Below are 13916 nucleotides of genomic sequence, written 5' to 3'. Positions count from 1 at the left end.
AACATCATCACCTTCCCCTGTGATGAGCATGGAGGGTGACCAGAGAGGGAGCCCTGGGCCGGCAGATTGCAGCTTCTTGTTCCCACACTCCTGTCTCCTGGCAGCTATAATCTCAGCTCCAGAGTTGATGGAAGAATCACATGGCTTGTCTGTCCCAGTGGCCTCAGACCCTTAGGGACCATGGAGTTATTGCAAAAGTCCACAAACCATTTACAATCAAGCCTTGTCTGCAGAATGAATTAATATGTCTTGGATAAAGCCAATGCAGTATCACCACTGCATTGTAGGGTGAATCTTAGGAAATCTGAGCCATTATGTGGTGAATCTTAGGAAATCTGTGCCATTATGTGGTTTCAATGAACAGAAACTAAAAGCACTATTCCTATTGTGTGGTCAACCTTTACATATTTTAACATGAACCATAAGTGCTCATACTCAAAAAGGACAGGAGTCGCTGCTCTGTAGGCACAAATGAGGTTGGTCTCATCCCTTGAACCTCGCGGCAGTTGCTTTCAGAGCTCCAGGTATAACCTGCCGTGGTGGAAACCTGAGGGCTGTCTTCTAAGTCTTGACAAACAGAGAGCTTGTGACAACTTCTCGAATCCCTTCAACTCAAGGTCATTATATTCTGATCCTTCACTGACCTCAAGGACAAGTTCTCCAGCTAAGTAGGAAGAGATGAGTGATGTGGTTCACAGTCGCTTCCCTCTCTCGCGAGGGCAGATCTTTGTTCTCTTTCCTGCTGACATTTCAGAGCCAGCGCCCCTCCGTTGAGATTTGGAAGGAGACTGGGGAAAGCCTGTTGAATGAGTACTTAGCACGATTGACTGAATAGAGATGAAGCACCTCCTTCTAATGTGTTTTGATTAGTGTGTGCAGCTCTCCGTTTCCACACAACTCTCCGAGACCTGGCCTTGATGGAGCTCAGTGAAGACGGAGTGATGGCTGTTCAGACAGTTTACACACTCTGTTTCTTCTGGCCGCTCTAGAATTAGCAGGGGACAGACTTTTTGATGTCAACTGAGTGCAACTTCAGGTAGGGTTGCTGATAGCCTTTCTTTCCACACCTCTGAAAGTGAGGTTGTATTCTTGATTGTCTAAAGAGAACCAGCCTCTCAAGTCCAGCAAGCTAATCATTAATCATTGCAGTGAAAATGCTTTTTACATTAAAAGCTGAATCACAATATTTTGTCACCATGTGTCTAGAAAAATCCATCTTAATGTAACTAACATTGTCCCAGAAATCAAAGAACATTGAGACACATACCACACAGTAATTTAGCTTCATTTGCTAACCCATCTGTCCAGTAAATGAATCTATTTTTTAAATAACCTTGGTATAATGTTCACTTTCAAAAATGTCTCTCCGTGTGCATCCAGAAGTCTTTATATTTTCTTCCATTCTCTGTGATTAATTTTATCTTTATTTCCCCCCTCCTTTTGATCTGTTTTCGGTCTCTCCCTATTCACAATAGTTCTTTAGCTATACTTTCTTGCAGCTTATAGGTATGTTTAACAGAACTAAATGTAAATTTTCCCATTCCTTTGAAGTTGAAGAAAAGATTAAATCTTTCTCTGTTTTAATAGTGGTTATTTCATGTATAAATAGAAAGACATTTGAGTTGAAATCTAGGTCAGCACAGCTGTTAATTAAGAAATCTAATCTATATATTTGTTGGAATACGGTAAATCAGGTCACAGCTCAAAGTCAGAGTCAGTAGTGAGCAGAGCATAACATTAGTGCATGTCACTGTGGTCCAGAACTGAGTGTCAGGACTGCACACACCCAACAAGGTTCAGATTTGGAATTCCAGGGGTGGCGTGTGCCACCTGCGCATGGCTTGCACATAAAAGCATCTCATCTTTCTCTAAAGGACATTCTGCTTAAATAGCAAAAAAAAAAAAAAAAAACATGCTGGTGAACAATAAATCACCCTGTGCAGAAAAGATTCTGCAAGTCAAGGCCGTTAGGAAAGGAAGTTACTCATGAGCTCCACAATTCACTGGAAGATCAAAATATGCATTGAGGAGGATGGAAACTGATCTCCAACTCTTCAACTAAGCCAGACTTTCTTTGGAAAGTGTTCCCAGTTGAAACTAACGTCTTTCTGAGTCACACATGGAAGGAGACTTTTGGATATCTGTCCAATGTGGAAACACTGAAAATGGAGGAGATCTCGAGATGCCCTCTGAGTGATTCCATGTGAGGTTGTTTTGCTTATTGTTTTGTTTGTCCTCGGCTGTAAGTGGAGTTCACCATGCCCCTCTGCGCAGAGCAATCACCTGAGCCTCTCTTGGAGCGAGTTTCCAAGCTCAGCTAATAAGCAGCAGCATCTTTTGCCAGGTCACCATTTCTGAATCTGAATGAGTTCACCAACCAAACCCTGCCTGCGACTTCTAGGATTCCAATAATCAGGGCCTTAAACGCCTGCTTCTGAGCTGCAGATATTTGTGGCTGTCATGGGGAATGGCGCTCACGTGTGAAGCTGTGCACAGCTGCAGAAATAGATGCCACAGCATCCAGACCTCGAGTCCACGCAGACCCACTTGGTCTTGACAGGTAACTATGTTTGTGTTAGGAAAGGCCTCCCAGACTTCTCATTCTCTAAGCACACTTCCTCATTCTGAACTTTGTCCTCTAACTATTCCTCCCTCCAATGATGCAGAAGTCCTTTCCAGAGCCTGAACAGCCATCCCACGAAGGCAACAGGAATGTGATCTGCTACCCAGACACCCAAGTATTTCTTTTCAAATTACTACTTTTAAGAAATGAATAATGCCCACCCTGTGTACCCCTCAAAAGGGATGCTGCACTTATGTAAGTCCATTTCATAAATGTTAAAAGAGACTGTGACATTCTCTCCAAATTCTTTTATTAGATCTACTCAGGGGCTGGAGTTTAATTTGTTGACTTTTTCATGACCTGGCAGAGGCACAACTTGGAGCTGACTGTCTTCAGTGGGGTGGCAGATCTGCCCAGGCTCTTTCTGCTTCACCAACACACTTTTATGGCTTTATTCTGTGATAAGCTGATTAGTGCCTATTAATTGAAAATTCAGTAGAAATGCAGTAGTTCTCATTTTCTTAGGAGTTTTAATGATGTGATTTTATGACAAGGACACTAATTATAACAAAAAACCACAAAATCCTAAAAAAAATCTCAATTGTGAAAAATTTAAATCAACTGGTCTTTGTTTACTTCAAAATAGAAATTTAGTTCTTAGCATAATAAATTCCTATCGAGAGGAAGATGTGGACTCTAAGGGTACTTTTCTCCCTACATTTGAGGAGTCCCCAGACTCTCCTAGGATGGGCTCACTTAGGTGTGCAGTGAATACAGCGAAGCTTGGATCCTTGGGCATGCCGCGCAGGTTCACAGGGGCTTCTCTCACAGCCCCCGCTGGACCTTTGCAGGAAAGGATGGATTTTAGCAGTTCTTGCTTCAGCAATTAAATCGTCATGAGTCTGGCAGATTTGGAGAGGTGGCCCCACCCAACTGCAAGAGACCCAGAAGAGCAACCTTACCTCACCATTTGACAGGGTGGAAAAGGAGGGAGTCAAAAGTATTTGGCAATCAATGCTAATGACTACCCCAGATCTCCTTCCAAAGAAAAAAAAAAGATGACTGAGAATACAGGATTCAACTGAGACACAGGACTTGGGAAGGTACATGCTTTCTAGTTCATATTATTACTGTGAAGGAGAAGATTTCCCTTTCATGCCTGCTAAAAAATAAATTGACCAAAATGCAAATGCAGTATTGACAGTGCCTAAGGAAACATTTGCAAAGACCCTTTTCTGGTCAGAGAAACCACTGTGTCCAGACACACTGAGGACAGAAGAAGGACAGCGCCCAAAGGATCAGAGCTCACTGGAGCAAGTGGAAATGGAAGCAATTGAAGGGCACCAGGGCCAGAAGGCAGGGGCCAGCTCGGAGCCCAGAGGGAGACAAAACACCCAAGCCACCTGCTGGAGGAGATGCCTGGCAGCCACACAGGTGGGCACCCCAGGCACCAAGCAGGACTCCCACTGCTGGGCGGCTGAGAGGCTGTAGGTGCTGTAGGAAGGAGCATGGTGGCTGGAGCAGAGCAGGCAGCAGGCCCCACCTGCTCACTGTCTGAGAATACTGCACTGCACTGGACTGGCACCCATCACCGTTGCCTGAGCATTGTGTGACCAGTGCCTGCTGTCACTCACCCTGCCTGTCCCTGGCCAGGGTGGAAACTGCTCCATCCCAGGAACAGGCAGAGACCCTGCCAGGCGTCCAACAGGACCAGCTACACTAGAATCCTGCTGGCACCCAAGGGGCTGGAGCAGACTCGGGAGCTGTGAGCAGGAGGCTCTCCGCTGGGTCCACCTGCTGTGGATCAGGTGTTGATGGCCATGTTCTCACACAAATGACTCTGAAGCATCAGGAGGCCAAGAAGCAGGCTGGTCAGAGTGTGAGGGACCAGTATGTGGTGGTGACTGACATATCAGATGATTGGTCGAAGTCACTCACACTAGCCTTTACTCCTCTTCAGGAAGAACCCTTGGCCTACCAGGTCTTGCCCTCACTCCATGTGCCTAGTCATGAACTGAAAATTGTGTGTGTCCATATGTGCTGCTGGAGTCGAAGACGCGACACTGGGCGATTTTAAAGTTGACTGAGCATTCTTCTGTCTCCATCATGATAATTGGCGTCTATCAGAGCTACTGGAGAGTTCAATAGAGCTTCTAAGTCAGTCCACTAACATCAGGTTTTGGTGTTTTCCTCCCAAATGCTCAGGCTCCAGGGTTGGAGTGTTAGACTCAGAGTGACTCTCTTCTTGCCTCCTCTCTCCTTCTCTTAAACATCCTCCTTGCAAAGAACTAAAAATTCTCTCAGTTTTGTTTTTAAGAAATGAAGAAATGTTTCAACACATGACCCACAGCTGCGGCCCATTTGCTGACACTGGGGCTGCGCTTGGGTCCCTAATGGGGCCTCTTAGGTGGAGGCTCTTTGGTTGTTGTGCTGTGCTGGGCAGCATGCCCAGCCACGCTGAGCCAGGGAGGGACTCCTCCGGGCCAGCCAGAACTCCGGGAGTGAAAGATCTCTGCGGAGGACCCCCCCTGGGCCCTGGTTGTCTGGACCTGCCCTGGGAAGTGCAGTAGCCTGTCCTCAGGGGCAGTGCTGAGTCTGACACATGGCCAACCCTGAACTGAGAGGGACCGTGGAGTAGACTGACTAAGATACCTTGTGAATAATTTCATACAAATGATATGTGGAAATGATATTTGGATAGACTGGATTAAATGAGACATCATTAAAATTGACTTGCCTCTTTCTTTTTAACCTTATTTAACACCAACCCTAGAAAACTTTAACTTATGTGGCTTACATTTTATTCTGATTGGGCTATGTTGGTCCTGGGACTTGAATATATTTTTAATTACTTTAATAAGCATTGAACATTCATGTTAATTTTATACAGTATTTCCTTATAGCTCTTGCATGATAAATATTTTATCTACTCTTGTTTTAAAGTATAATGAGGTTTTCCAAAAGTCGAAAAGCCCTGCAGGAAATTCGCAAGTCCTCATTTATGGATATACCAGGTGGGGCCATTTCCACCCAGAAGGTGGCTAGAGCTGTGTAACGTTAGGTACTCCTCCTGGCCCCTCTGGGGCTGGCTTGGTCTGACCAGTGGGGTCCTGTGCCAGGCAGTGTTTGGAAGGCCATGGGGACAACTCAGCAGTCACCTGCAACCTCCCAGTCCCACCCCGCCCTCCTGTTCCTGGGACTCCATCTCAGAGGGTAGTTTCTGGTGCTCCAAGTTGGTGAGCCCAACGTCCTCAAATAATATTTTATTCACTCAGACTTCTACACAATGAGAAGCTTCCAGGTGTGAGCGCCTGTAGGAACTTGTGATAACAGAGTCACTGAATAAATCACCACGTTAGACCCCACAGCAGAGTGATGCCTCTTCTCATGGCCTCCTCTTCCCTTGTGCAATGAGGCAGCCTGTGGAAGTCATTTGCTGAGGACCATCAGATGAAATTGCAAGGCTAGAAGCATAGCCACCTAGCACTGTCCCCACCCTGCCACGGCAGACCATGTGCAGAGCTGTTCTTGCTCCGAAGCCCTGGGGCTCGCATCTCTTCCCAACCCACCCCCAGGCTTCAGCAGAGGAGCTGGGACATGTTCTTTGACTCCTGCTTCTCAGTCCCCTGGGGGTGGAGTTAAAATGCAGATTCCATGTCAAGGTCTGGGTTGGGCAAGCTTAGGAGCAAGCACCTGGGTGCGACTGACAGGGTAGCAAGGGCTCTGGGTATTACTTGCTTGTGTGTATATTAGTGAACAATTACGTTGCCTTCAGCCTGGGAGATAGATGTTGCCAAATCAGTGTGACATATTTAAGAATTTAAGATACTTGAAAATAAACAGAAATTCATTTTTTTTTAAAAAGCATCTTTTCCTTACCAAGGGACTCATGCCAGATGACTGTCCACAGCATGTGTATTCCAGCCCTCTGCAAAAAAAAAACATCACCTGGAAGTAAATATCTTCCAAATGGCATAAAGAATATTAATTATAATAACAATAAAATGGCTCCTGAAGAAAAAAATATTAGATTGACACCTGTTATTGAGCACTTACTGTGTGCCAGGGGTGTGTATATGCATGTATATTATCTAATTGAATCTTCAAAATACCTGATGGAGTATTAATATTTCATGGTATGGGGGGTGGGGGGTGCCGAAGCTCATGCAGTTCAAATAATATGCTGGTTAAAAAAAAATTGTGAGCCAAATACTACAACTCTGCCCCAACCTAGCTGGTTTTTCTTTTTCTTTTCTTTTTTTTGTTTTAACCTAAACGAGTTCTATATTGGGAGAGCTCTCAACAATCTCTTTGTAACAGACAATTATTTGTAATGCCTTTCTCTTCCTTGGCAATGTAAATTAAAATGTCAACTTGAAGAAATGTCTCAGAATGACACAAGGAAGAATTATGAAGAGAGCTAAATTAATCAGAGAAGAGGAATAAATGACTTTCAACATAGAGCACTCATCATTGTTGGTGTAAAACAAAATCTTGGCGGAATAAAAAGACAATGGAAGAGTCGAGATAAGCAGATGGCACTCCAACCTGGTAAAGCGCGTAAGGGAACCAACCTCTGCAGTTGAACCTTGGGCAATACCTTTCGTGATGAGTGGCATTGCTAGGCAACAGGCCTCCACACAGACAAATACTACTCAGAGCTGTGCCCCGCTCCCTTTGCTGGAAATAGAAGGCAATGTGCCCCATTTGGATGCTGTCAAGGTATAACAAAATAGAGTTCCAAGAGAGAAACAGAAGACAGAATGTTGTATGGTTTTATAGCTATGAAATTCTAGAATAAGTAAAACTGTCATGACAGAATGCAGATCAGGGGTTGCTGTGACCCAGAATTGGTAAAAGGGACCAATTTCAGAGATACAAGGGAACTATCACAGGTCATGGAAATGTCCCCTATCATAAACATGGTCATGGTTACATGGGTCTATACACTTGCCAAGATGCATTCAGGGGTACACTTAAAATTGCTGAATTTTATTGCATGTAGATTATATCTTAATAAAGCAAAATTTTAAAATATATGTAATTACCTGGAGTAGCATTTCTTCAATTCTTTTATACCTGATTCGGACCAGGCAAAATTTGGTGACTCTTTAGCAATAGAAAGTAAGTGCAGCTTTAGAGCCCGAGAAGTTATGTAAAAGAACAATAGCTGCAGCCTAAACCCAGCGTGAGCTGGCAAGACATCTGGGTGAATTCCATCCAAGATACGGCTTTAGTCTCTCGAGGTCTCTGGACACCCAGAAAGTGGGTCGTCTTTCAGAATATCTGCGTCACTGTGAGAAGATGTTAGTAAATCAAAGACCAGCTGGATTTGTTCTGAAATGTAACAAAATACTTACTTGCATGGAGGTACTATTAATCCTTCCATTCACTGGACAGGAGGATGGGTTGGCTCCTTCTCGATTACTTTTGCTGTTATCAACATTTGATATTCCTTTGGTAGAGGATTATATTGAAGCAGTAAATTTGTACTTTGGAAAAACAGAGATTGTACACCTGCCAGGTTCCGAATCTGAAAAGCCTGATATTAAGACTAATAGCAAGCATTTTTGCAAAATGAACTGGAGAATTGAAACAATTATTTTAACTATAAAATTATTTTTGCCAAAGATATTGTTATTAAAGAAAAACCATTGTTCTAGACTGGATTCTTCAGATAATTCTGCTTTTGGCAAAAAGTGACAGGAAAACCAACTTAAATGGGTTTAGACAATAAGGGCATTCACTGGCTCTTATGTCTGGAATTGTAGTCACAGCGGGGTTCCGGGTTGACCAAACTAGGGTCTCAACAGAGCAGCTTCATCCTAGGACAGGTCCCCTTGTGGTACAAGGTGGCTCCTGAGATCCTACCATTTCTTCATTCATTGGAGAGGGTGGGGTCCTTCAGGAAGCTCTGGCTTAAGAGCAATGAAGGACTTTCCCATGAATCCTTCTCTCACTGGTGCAAATCGGTCCACATTGGATCACATGACCATTTCTCATTGGTTCAAAATGGGACAGATGTCCAATCAGAGAACAGGATTATTCTTGGATAACCAGGCCTACCCTACAACTGAAAGCAGAGTCAGTTCACCTGAGAAAATGAGTTGATTGTGTGTGTGTGTGTTTGTGTGTGTGTGTGTGTGTGATTGAGTGTGTGGTGGTGTCAGTTCTATTAAGAGAAAAGGGCAGTAATACCAAGAATAATACAACAATTAGGTACACTCCTGTTTTTTTAAATCCACTTTTAAAGTGTTCTATTTTTTGTTACAAAAGTAATGTGTGTTATTTTTAAGAGAATATTTATAACCAAAACGAAAAGTTAAACCTGCCCTAATCTTACTACCTCATAAGGACCATGAATGAAGTGATAAAAACATACTTTTAATTAATAAAATAAATATTATATTCTATATACTGCAGGCACAATATAGCATAATGAAGTGCAGACTTTAGTATTGTATATATATATAAACGTCCATGGCTGCTTTCACGCTACTGGCAAAGTTAAGCAGCCAACTGAGAAGTAATATCCTGTAAAACCAATATACCATCTGGCCCTTTGCAAAAAAAGAAAAAGAAAAATTGCCATCCTTTGAGTGGGACCATAAGAAGACTATGGCCTTGTCATCACCCTCTGACATGGTGACTCAATGCTCAGGGATGACTAGAGATCTGCTTAGGAAAAGGTGACATCTATAGAGCAAAGCCAAGGGCAAGAGACACTCCATTATCATGTCACTAAGGGAGAGTCACAAACCATGAAGGATTGAAAAATCTGCAGAGGTGCTTGAAGGTCATTATCTGGGAAACCCGTGATGTGCCATTTCCCTTCCACTCCAGGATGTTGACATTGGGCCTGTGTGAAAGTGACTTGGTCAGAGTCTTATCTAGCAGATAGAAGTCATGGCTATAAGCAAAAAGTAAGGCTGGAGAGCAGATGGAAGACGGCCCACATCAAATTGTTAGCAATACCTCTGTGTGCGTTGGGTGGACAGCAGTGCCAAGGTGGAGACAAGCGACCCCTCAGGGACCCCTGAGGGAGAAGAGTCAGGATCCACACCACACTGACCCAAGTCTGAGCTGTGGAACAGCTGGAAGAGAAAGAAGGAAGCTGACATAAGTCAGTCCTGAGACTTCCACAGAGGAGAGCTGTCCTGTCCTGGGTGGTTCAGTCCTGAATTTCAAGATCTGCAAAATCTAAATGATTTGAGCCAAACCTAAATTATCTAAATTCTTGTAGCCGATTTTAACCTTTTTTATTTAAACTAAAGGATTTTTTTTTATCAAGTGCACAGTGTCCTTCTTGGAAAGTATGTAGAAATGACCATCAACTGGAAAGAACTTGTGTAGAATAAAAATTTCCTCTATAGTCAGCAGCACTGGGTGAGGGTTACAATCAGGGACATTTCTAATCACCTGGTGTGGAATCCTGGCTCAGCTATCTTTCTGATATTTAATCTTTAATGTCCTAAGATTTGTTTTCTTATTTATAAAATCAGGTTAATAAAAGTACTAATTTTACAGGGCTTTGACAAGAATTGAATGAAACAATCCATGTACTTAGTCTAGAAACTAGCAAGTGTTTCACACTCCCTAGGTATTAGCTATTTTCATGTGGGCAATGAGTAGAAACTCTTTGTGAAAGCATTTTGATAATAAACCATATGATGATATATTGTTGTAATACACAAGTTCTTATCTGCCACATAGATATTCCTGCCTTATTTTTGGAGCAATAAACAAGGCAAAGGTAGATAAAGAAAAATCCCTTTTGGGATCTTAACATTTAGAAGGTTAGCCAAGGAACATTTTACTGGGCATTGTAGTAGTTAGGATCCAGGTCAATTTGATGTTGAAACAAGACACCCAAGAAATATAGTGGGGGAGGGGGAGATGGACAAGTACTTTTCTCTCTAACATGTGCCCTAGAGGTGAGTGGGCCAGCTCTGACAAGCCCGGTCTGCTCCACGAGGTGCCCCAGGACCCAGGTCCCGGTGATCTTGTTGCTCCATCATCACATGCAGTAGGCTGTGTAACTGAAGCTCACCACCATGTTCTTCCATCCCAGGAAGCCGGGAGACTGTAAGCAAGGGAAGGGAAAGCTGTTTCCAAAGGGTGAAACTTGGAATGTGTGTTCATGGTGCCTATGAGCAATTCATTGTTGAGGTCTTAGTCTCAGAACAACCATCATTGAAAGAGAAGATAGAAAAAGACTCTAGCTAGCATCCATGTGCCCAGCTAAATTCCATGGAGTCATTCCTGTAAAAGAGAAGGAAAGAATGGAGGGTGGAATCCATTAGCAGCCTTCCTTGAGTATCCTCGTGGAAACAACTATTGTCTTGTCGACTCTAACACATTGATTTTAAGGTGATCATTTTATGTTCCAAGTAAGAAAAACTCATGCTCTTTAAACTGATGCATTACTTTCTTATAAGTTCATTGGTGAGACACATCCCAATTCAAGTGTTTTAAATGCACAGGATGGAGGGGGGAATGTGGCTTGGTATACCATTCATTTTCAGTCTTCCGCTGTATGTGTGAGACTTTGCCTGGCACAAACATAGGCATGAGATATCAAGCTTTGGTTGACACATTGACTGCTTTAGGATGTTTAGGATGATTGATTGACAGGGCCCATCAGTGTGGATGTGCTCTAAGTCAAATTCTTGTGACAGCTGGTAGAGGGACTTGAGGTCTTAGGGAAAATGTGCCTAGATTTACATTCCTTCTGGGCCAGATTTCAAGTTGAGTAAACAGACAGGAAACTCCCTGCCTTTAGGAGCCTGGGTTCTTGCTTAAAAGAAGGACCACAGCTGAAGGCTGTACTCTGGGGAAGCCAGTATGGCCCAGGCACTTGGCTTCTTTTTTGGGAGGTACCAGGGGCACTCGACCACTGAGCCACATCTCCATGCGCTATTTTGTATTTTATTTAGAGCCAGAGTCTCACTGAGTTGTTTAGCACCTTGCTTTTGCTGAGGCTGGCTTTGAACTAGCAATCCTCCTGCCTCAGCCTCCTTAGGCCCTGAGAAGCTTCCTGAGTTGCTTCTAGATTTTGATGTTTAGCAAATGGGTTGAGCACCGGGCACTTTGCTTGGTGCCACACTGCAGTTCCCCACACCGAGCTCCAGAGCTCCTGGATAGAGGAACATACCCATAAGAGGAGCCCTGGTGGAGGTCTGAGGAGTAGAGCTAGACCTGAGGGTCATCATTTAATTCCGGGGGCAGACTAATAGCAGGACTGGGAAGGGCGCCCAGGCAGAGGTACAGACTGTCCACCCACATGGAATGTGGAGCAGTGGTCGCTGTGAGCAGCTGCACTGGGACCTTTGGCAGACTGGACTGGAGGACAGCGGCCTTGCTCCTCTGCTGCATTTCCTATGCAGAGCCTGTATACAGCAGCCAGCAACCGCGTTTGCTGAATTGAATTGAGGACAATACCATCTTCTGGATGGCCAAAAGGAGATGAGCTCAATTTTCCTGGATCAAAAAGATGCTAGCTTCCTATTGATAAAAGAAAGCAAAATAAGGTCCTTGATGCTTGTTCTTGGACTAATTATTTCATTTGTCAAAATAAGACTTGATGATTTAATATATAAAGAAACACTTGATCGGCTCACACTTGTTTGCTCTCGTTTTCCCTCAATACAATAAATGGACCTCAATCTTACTTTAGAACATGCCTTTTCTCCTTGTTGACTCAGAGCAGTTTAACCTAAATAATTGCGATTATCCCGAGAACAGTCTCCACTGGGAAACCTCTTCTCTGTGAATCTGACCCATTCCGAGTGCCGGAGGGCAAGCCTTTCCACGCTCGGGTTGTAGAAGTAATTATGAAACAGCCCCGTCGGTTCAGTAGGATCCCTGGATTCTGTAGTTTGAATCTAGCTAGTAAAGCTCGTGCTGTTGCAGGCGTTTCTTGCCACATATTGCCACTGAAGTCTGCTTCTCTTACCAGATCACCGTCACTGACGAGGAAGTTAGTAACCCGTCCTTTCTAGATCTGGTGAGAACTCCCCAGATGAGGAAGTGCACACTTATACTCATGTTTGCTTGGTAAGTTTGAGCTGTGACAGGTGTTAAAGCTGCTGTCACTCCTACAGCCCAGCACTCCCTTCAAGTCAGGCGAGGTTAGCGCTCACCTGCTCTTCCCTGGTGTCTGTCAATGTCACTGCAGGTTCACCAGCGCCGTGGTGTATCAGGGACTGGTCATGCGCCTGGGAATCATCGGCGGCAACCTCTACATAGATTTCTTCATCTCGGGAGTGGTGGAACTGCCAGGGGCTCTCTTGATCTTGCTGACCATCGAGCGCTTTGGACGCCGCCTCCCCTTCGCAGCGAGCAATGTAGTGGCGGGGGTTGCGTGCCTGGTCACCGCGTTCTTACCAGAAGGTAATGGTCCCTCACATTTGTTTGGAAGCTGCTGAAGAACTAGAAAACTCTTAGATCCAAATAATCAAGTACAGGGAATCGATGGTCTTTAGGAACTGTGCCACCGCGTCATAATCTGGACACCAGGCAAGCTTGGTGAGGTCTCTCAATTTTCCCGATAATCAGTATAAAGTCTGAGAGAGGCGATGAGTTCTATAGAATTTTCTCTTCTCTCAATTTTTAGAGGATTGATGGATGAAATAGCTGTCATGCTAATTCTAGCTCATAGTGATGTGTTTCCTTCTACTCCCCTCTGTCTGACTTCCTGTCGTGGTGCCGCTGACACTGTGTGACCTGCTTCCTGACCATCTGCCATACGCTGACACCATGCTAAGCACTGAGGTGGTGGGTGACAGAGAGACACGGTTCTCAGCTTTGAGTGAGTCAGGACCCACTAGGGGACACAGACACTTCAATACTGTCACATTTCATTGTGATGAAGGAGCCAATGGGGTATTTACAAGAGAGAGGCCGGGGAGGGGAGGGGAGGGAGGGAGGAAGGAAGGAGGTGAAGGAGAGGAGGGAAGGAAAGGGGGAGGGAAGGGGGGAGGATGGAAGAGTGATGCATTGATCCAGGGCGGACCCTGAAAGTGGGAGCCAGGCATGTGTGAAGAAGAAAGCGCACCAGAGACAGAGAAGAGGGGCAATGTTTCCACAGTAGAGAATGTCTCCCAGAAATGTGAAAACCTGTGGGTTCAGGAACAAAATGTTCTTTGTTATCTCTGGAATCCAGGCAAGGAGGCCTGAGGACAGTCAGTCACCAGCATGACTGTCCCTGCAGGCTTGCTGGAAGTTGGCACTGTCTGGTGAGCCTTGGGAATGGGAAAGGAGGAGGAGGCCAAGGAGAAGGAGGAGGGGGAGGGGAGGAGGAGGAGGGAGGGAGGAGGAGAGGGAGGAGGGATGGGAGGAGGAGGAGGAGGAG

At 44.6% G+C, this 13916-nt stretch overlaps 1 protein-coding gene across 1 annotated transcript in view; it reads left to right on the top strand.

The window, feature by feature from the left end:
• Positions 1 to 13916, top strand: part of Slc22a3 (solute carrier family 22 member 3) — a 48745-nt gene that overhangs the window by 20056 nt on the left and 14773 nt on the right. Inside the window, exons 5-6 of the mRNA XM_015498613.2 lie at positions 12522 to 12619; positions 12741 to 12955. Coding sequence (XP_015354099.1) covers positions 12522 to 12619; positions 12741 to 12955 — 313 coding nt within the window. The remainder of the gene's footprint in view (positions 1 to 12521; positions 12620 to 12740; positions 12956 to 13916) is intronic.

The sequence above is a fragment of the Marmota marmota genome, unplaced genomic scaffold, assembly GCF_001458135.2.
Source record: "Marmota marmota marmota unplaced genomic scaffold, marMar, whole genome shotgun sequence".
In the NCBI taxonomy this organism is placed as follows: Eukaryota; Metazoa; Chordata; class Mammalia; order Rodentia; family Sciuridae; genus Marmota; species Marmota marmota.
Note: the sequence above shows the minus strand (reverse complement) of the source record. Positions and strands in the feature narration are given on the sequence as shown.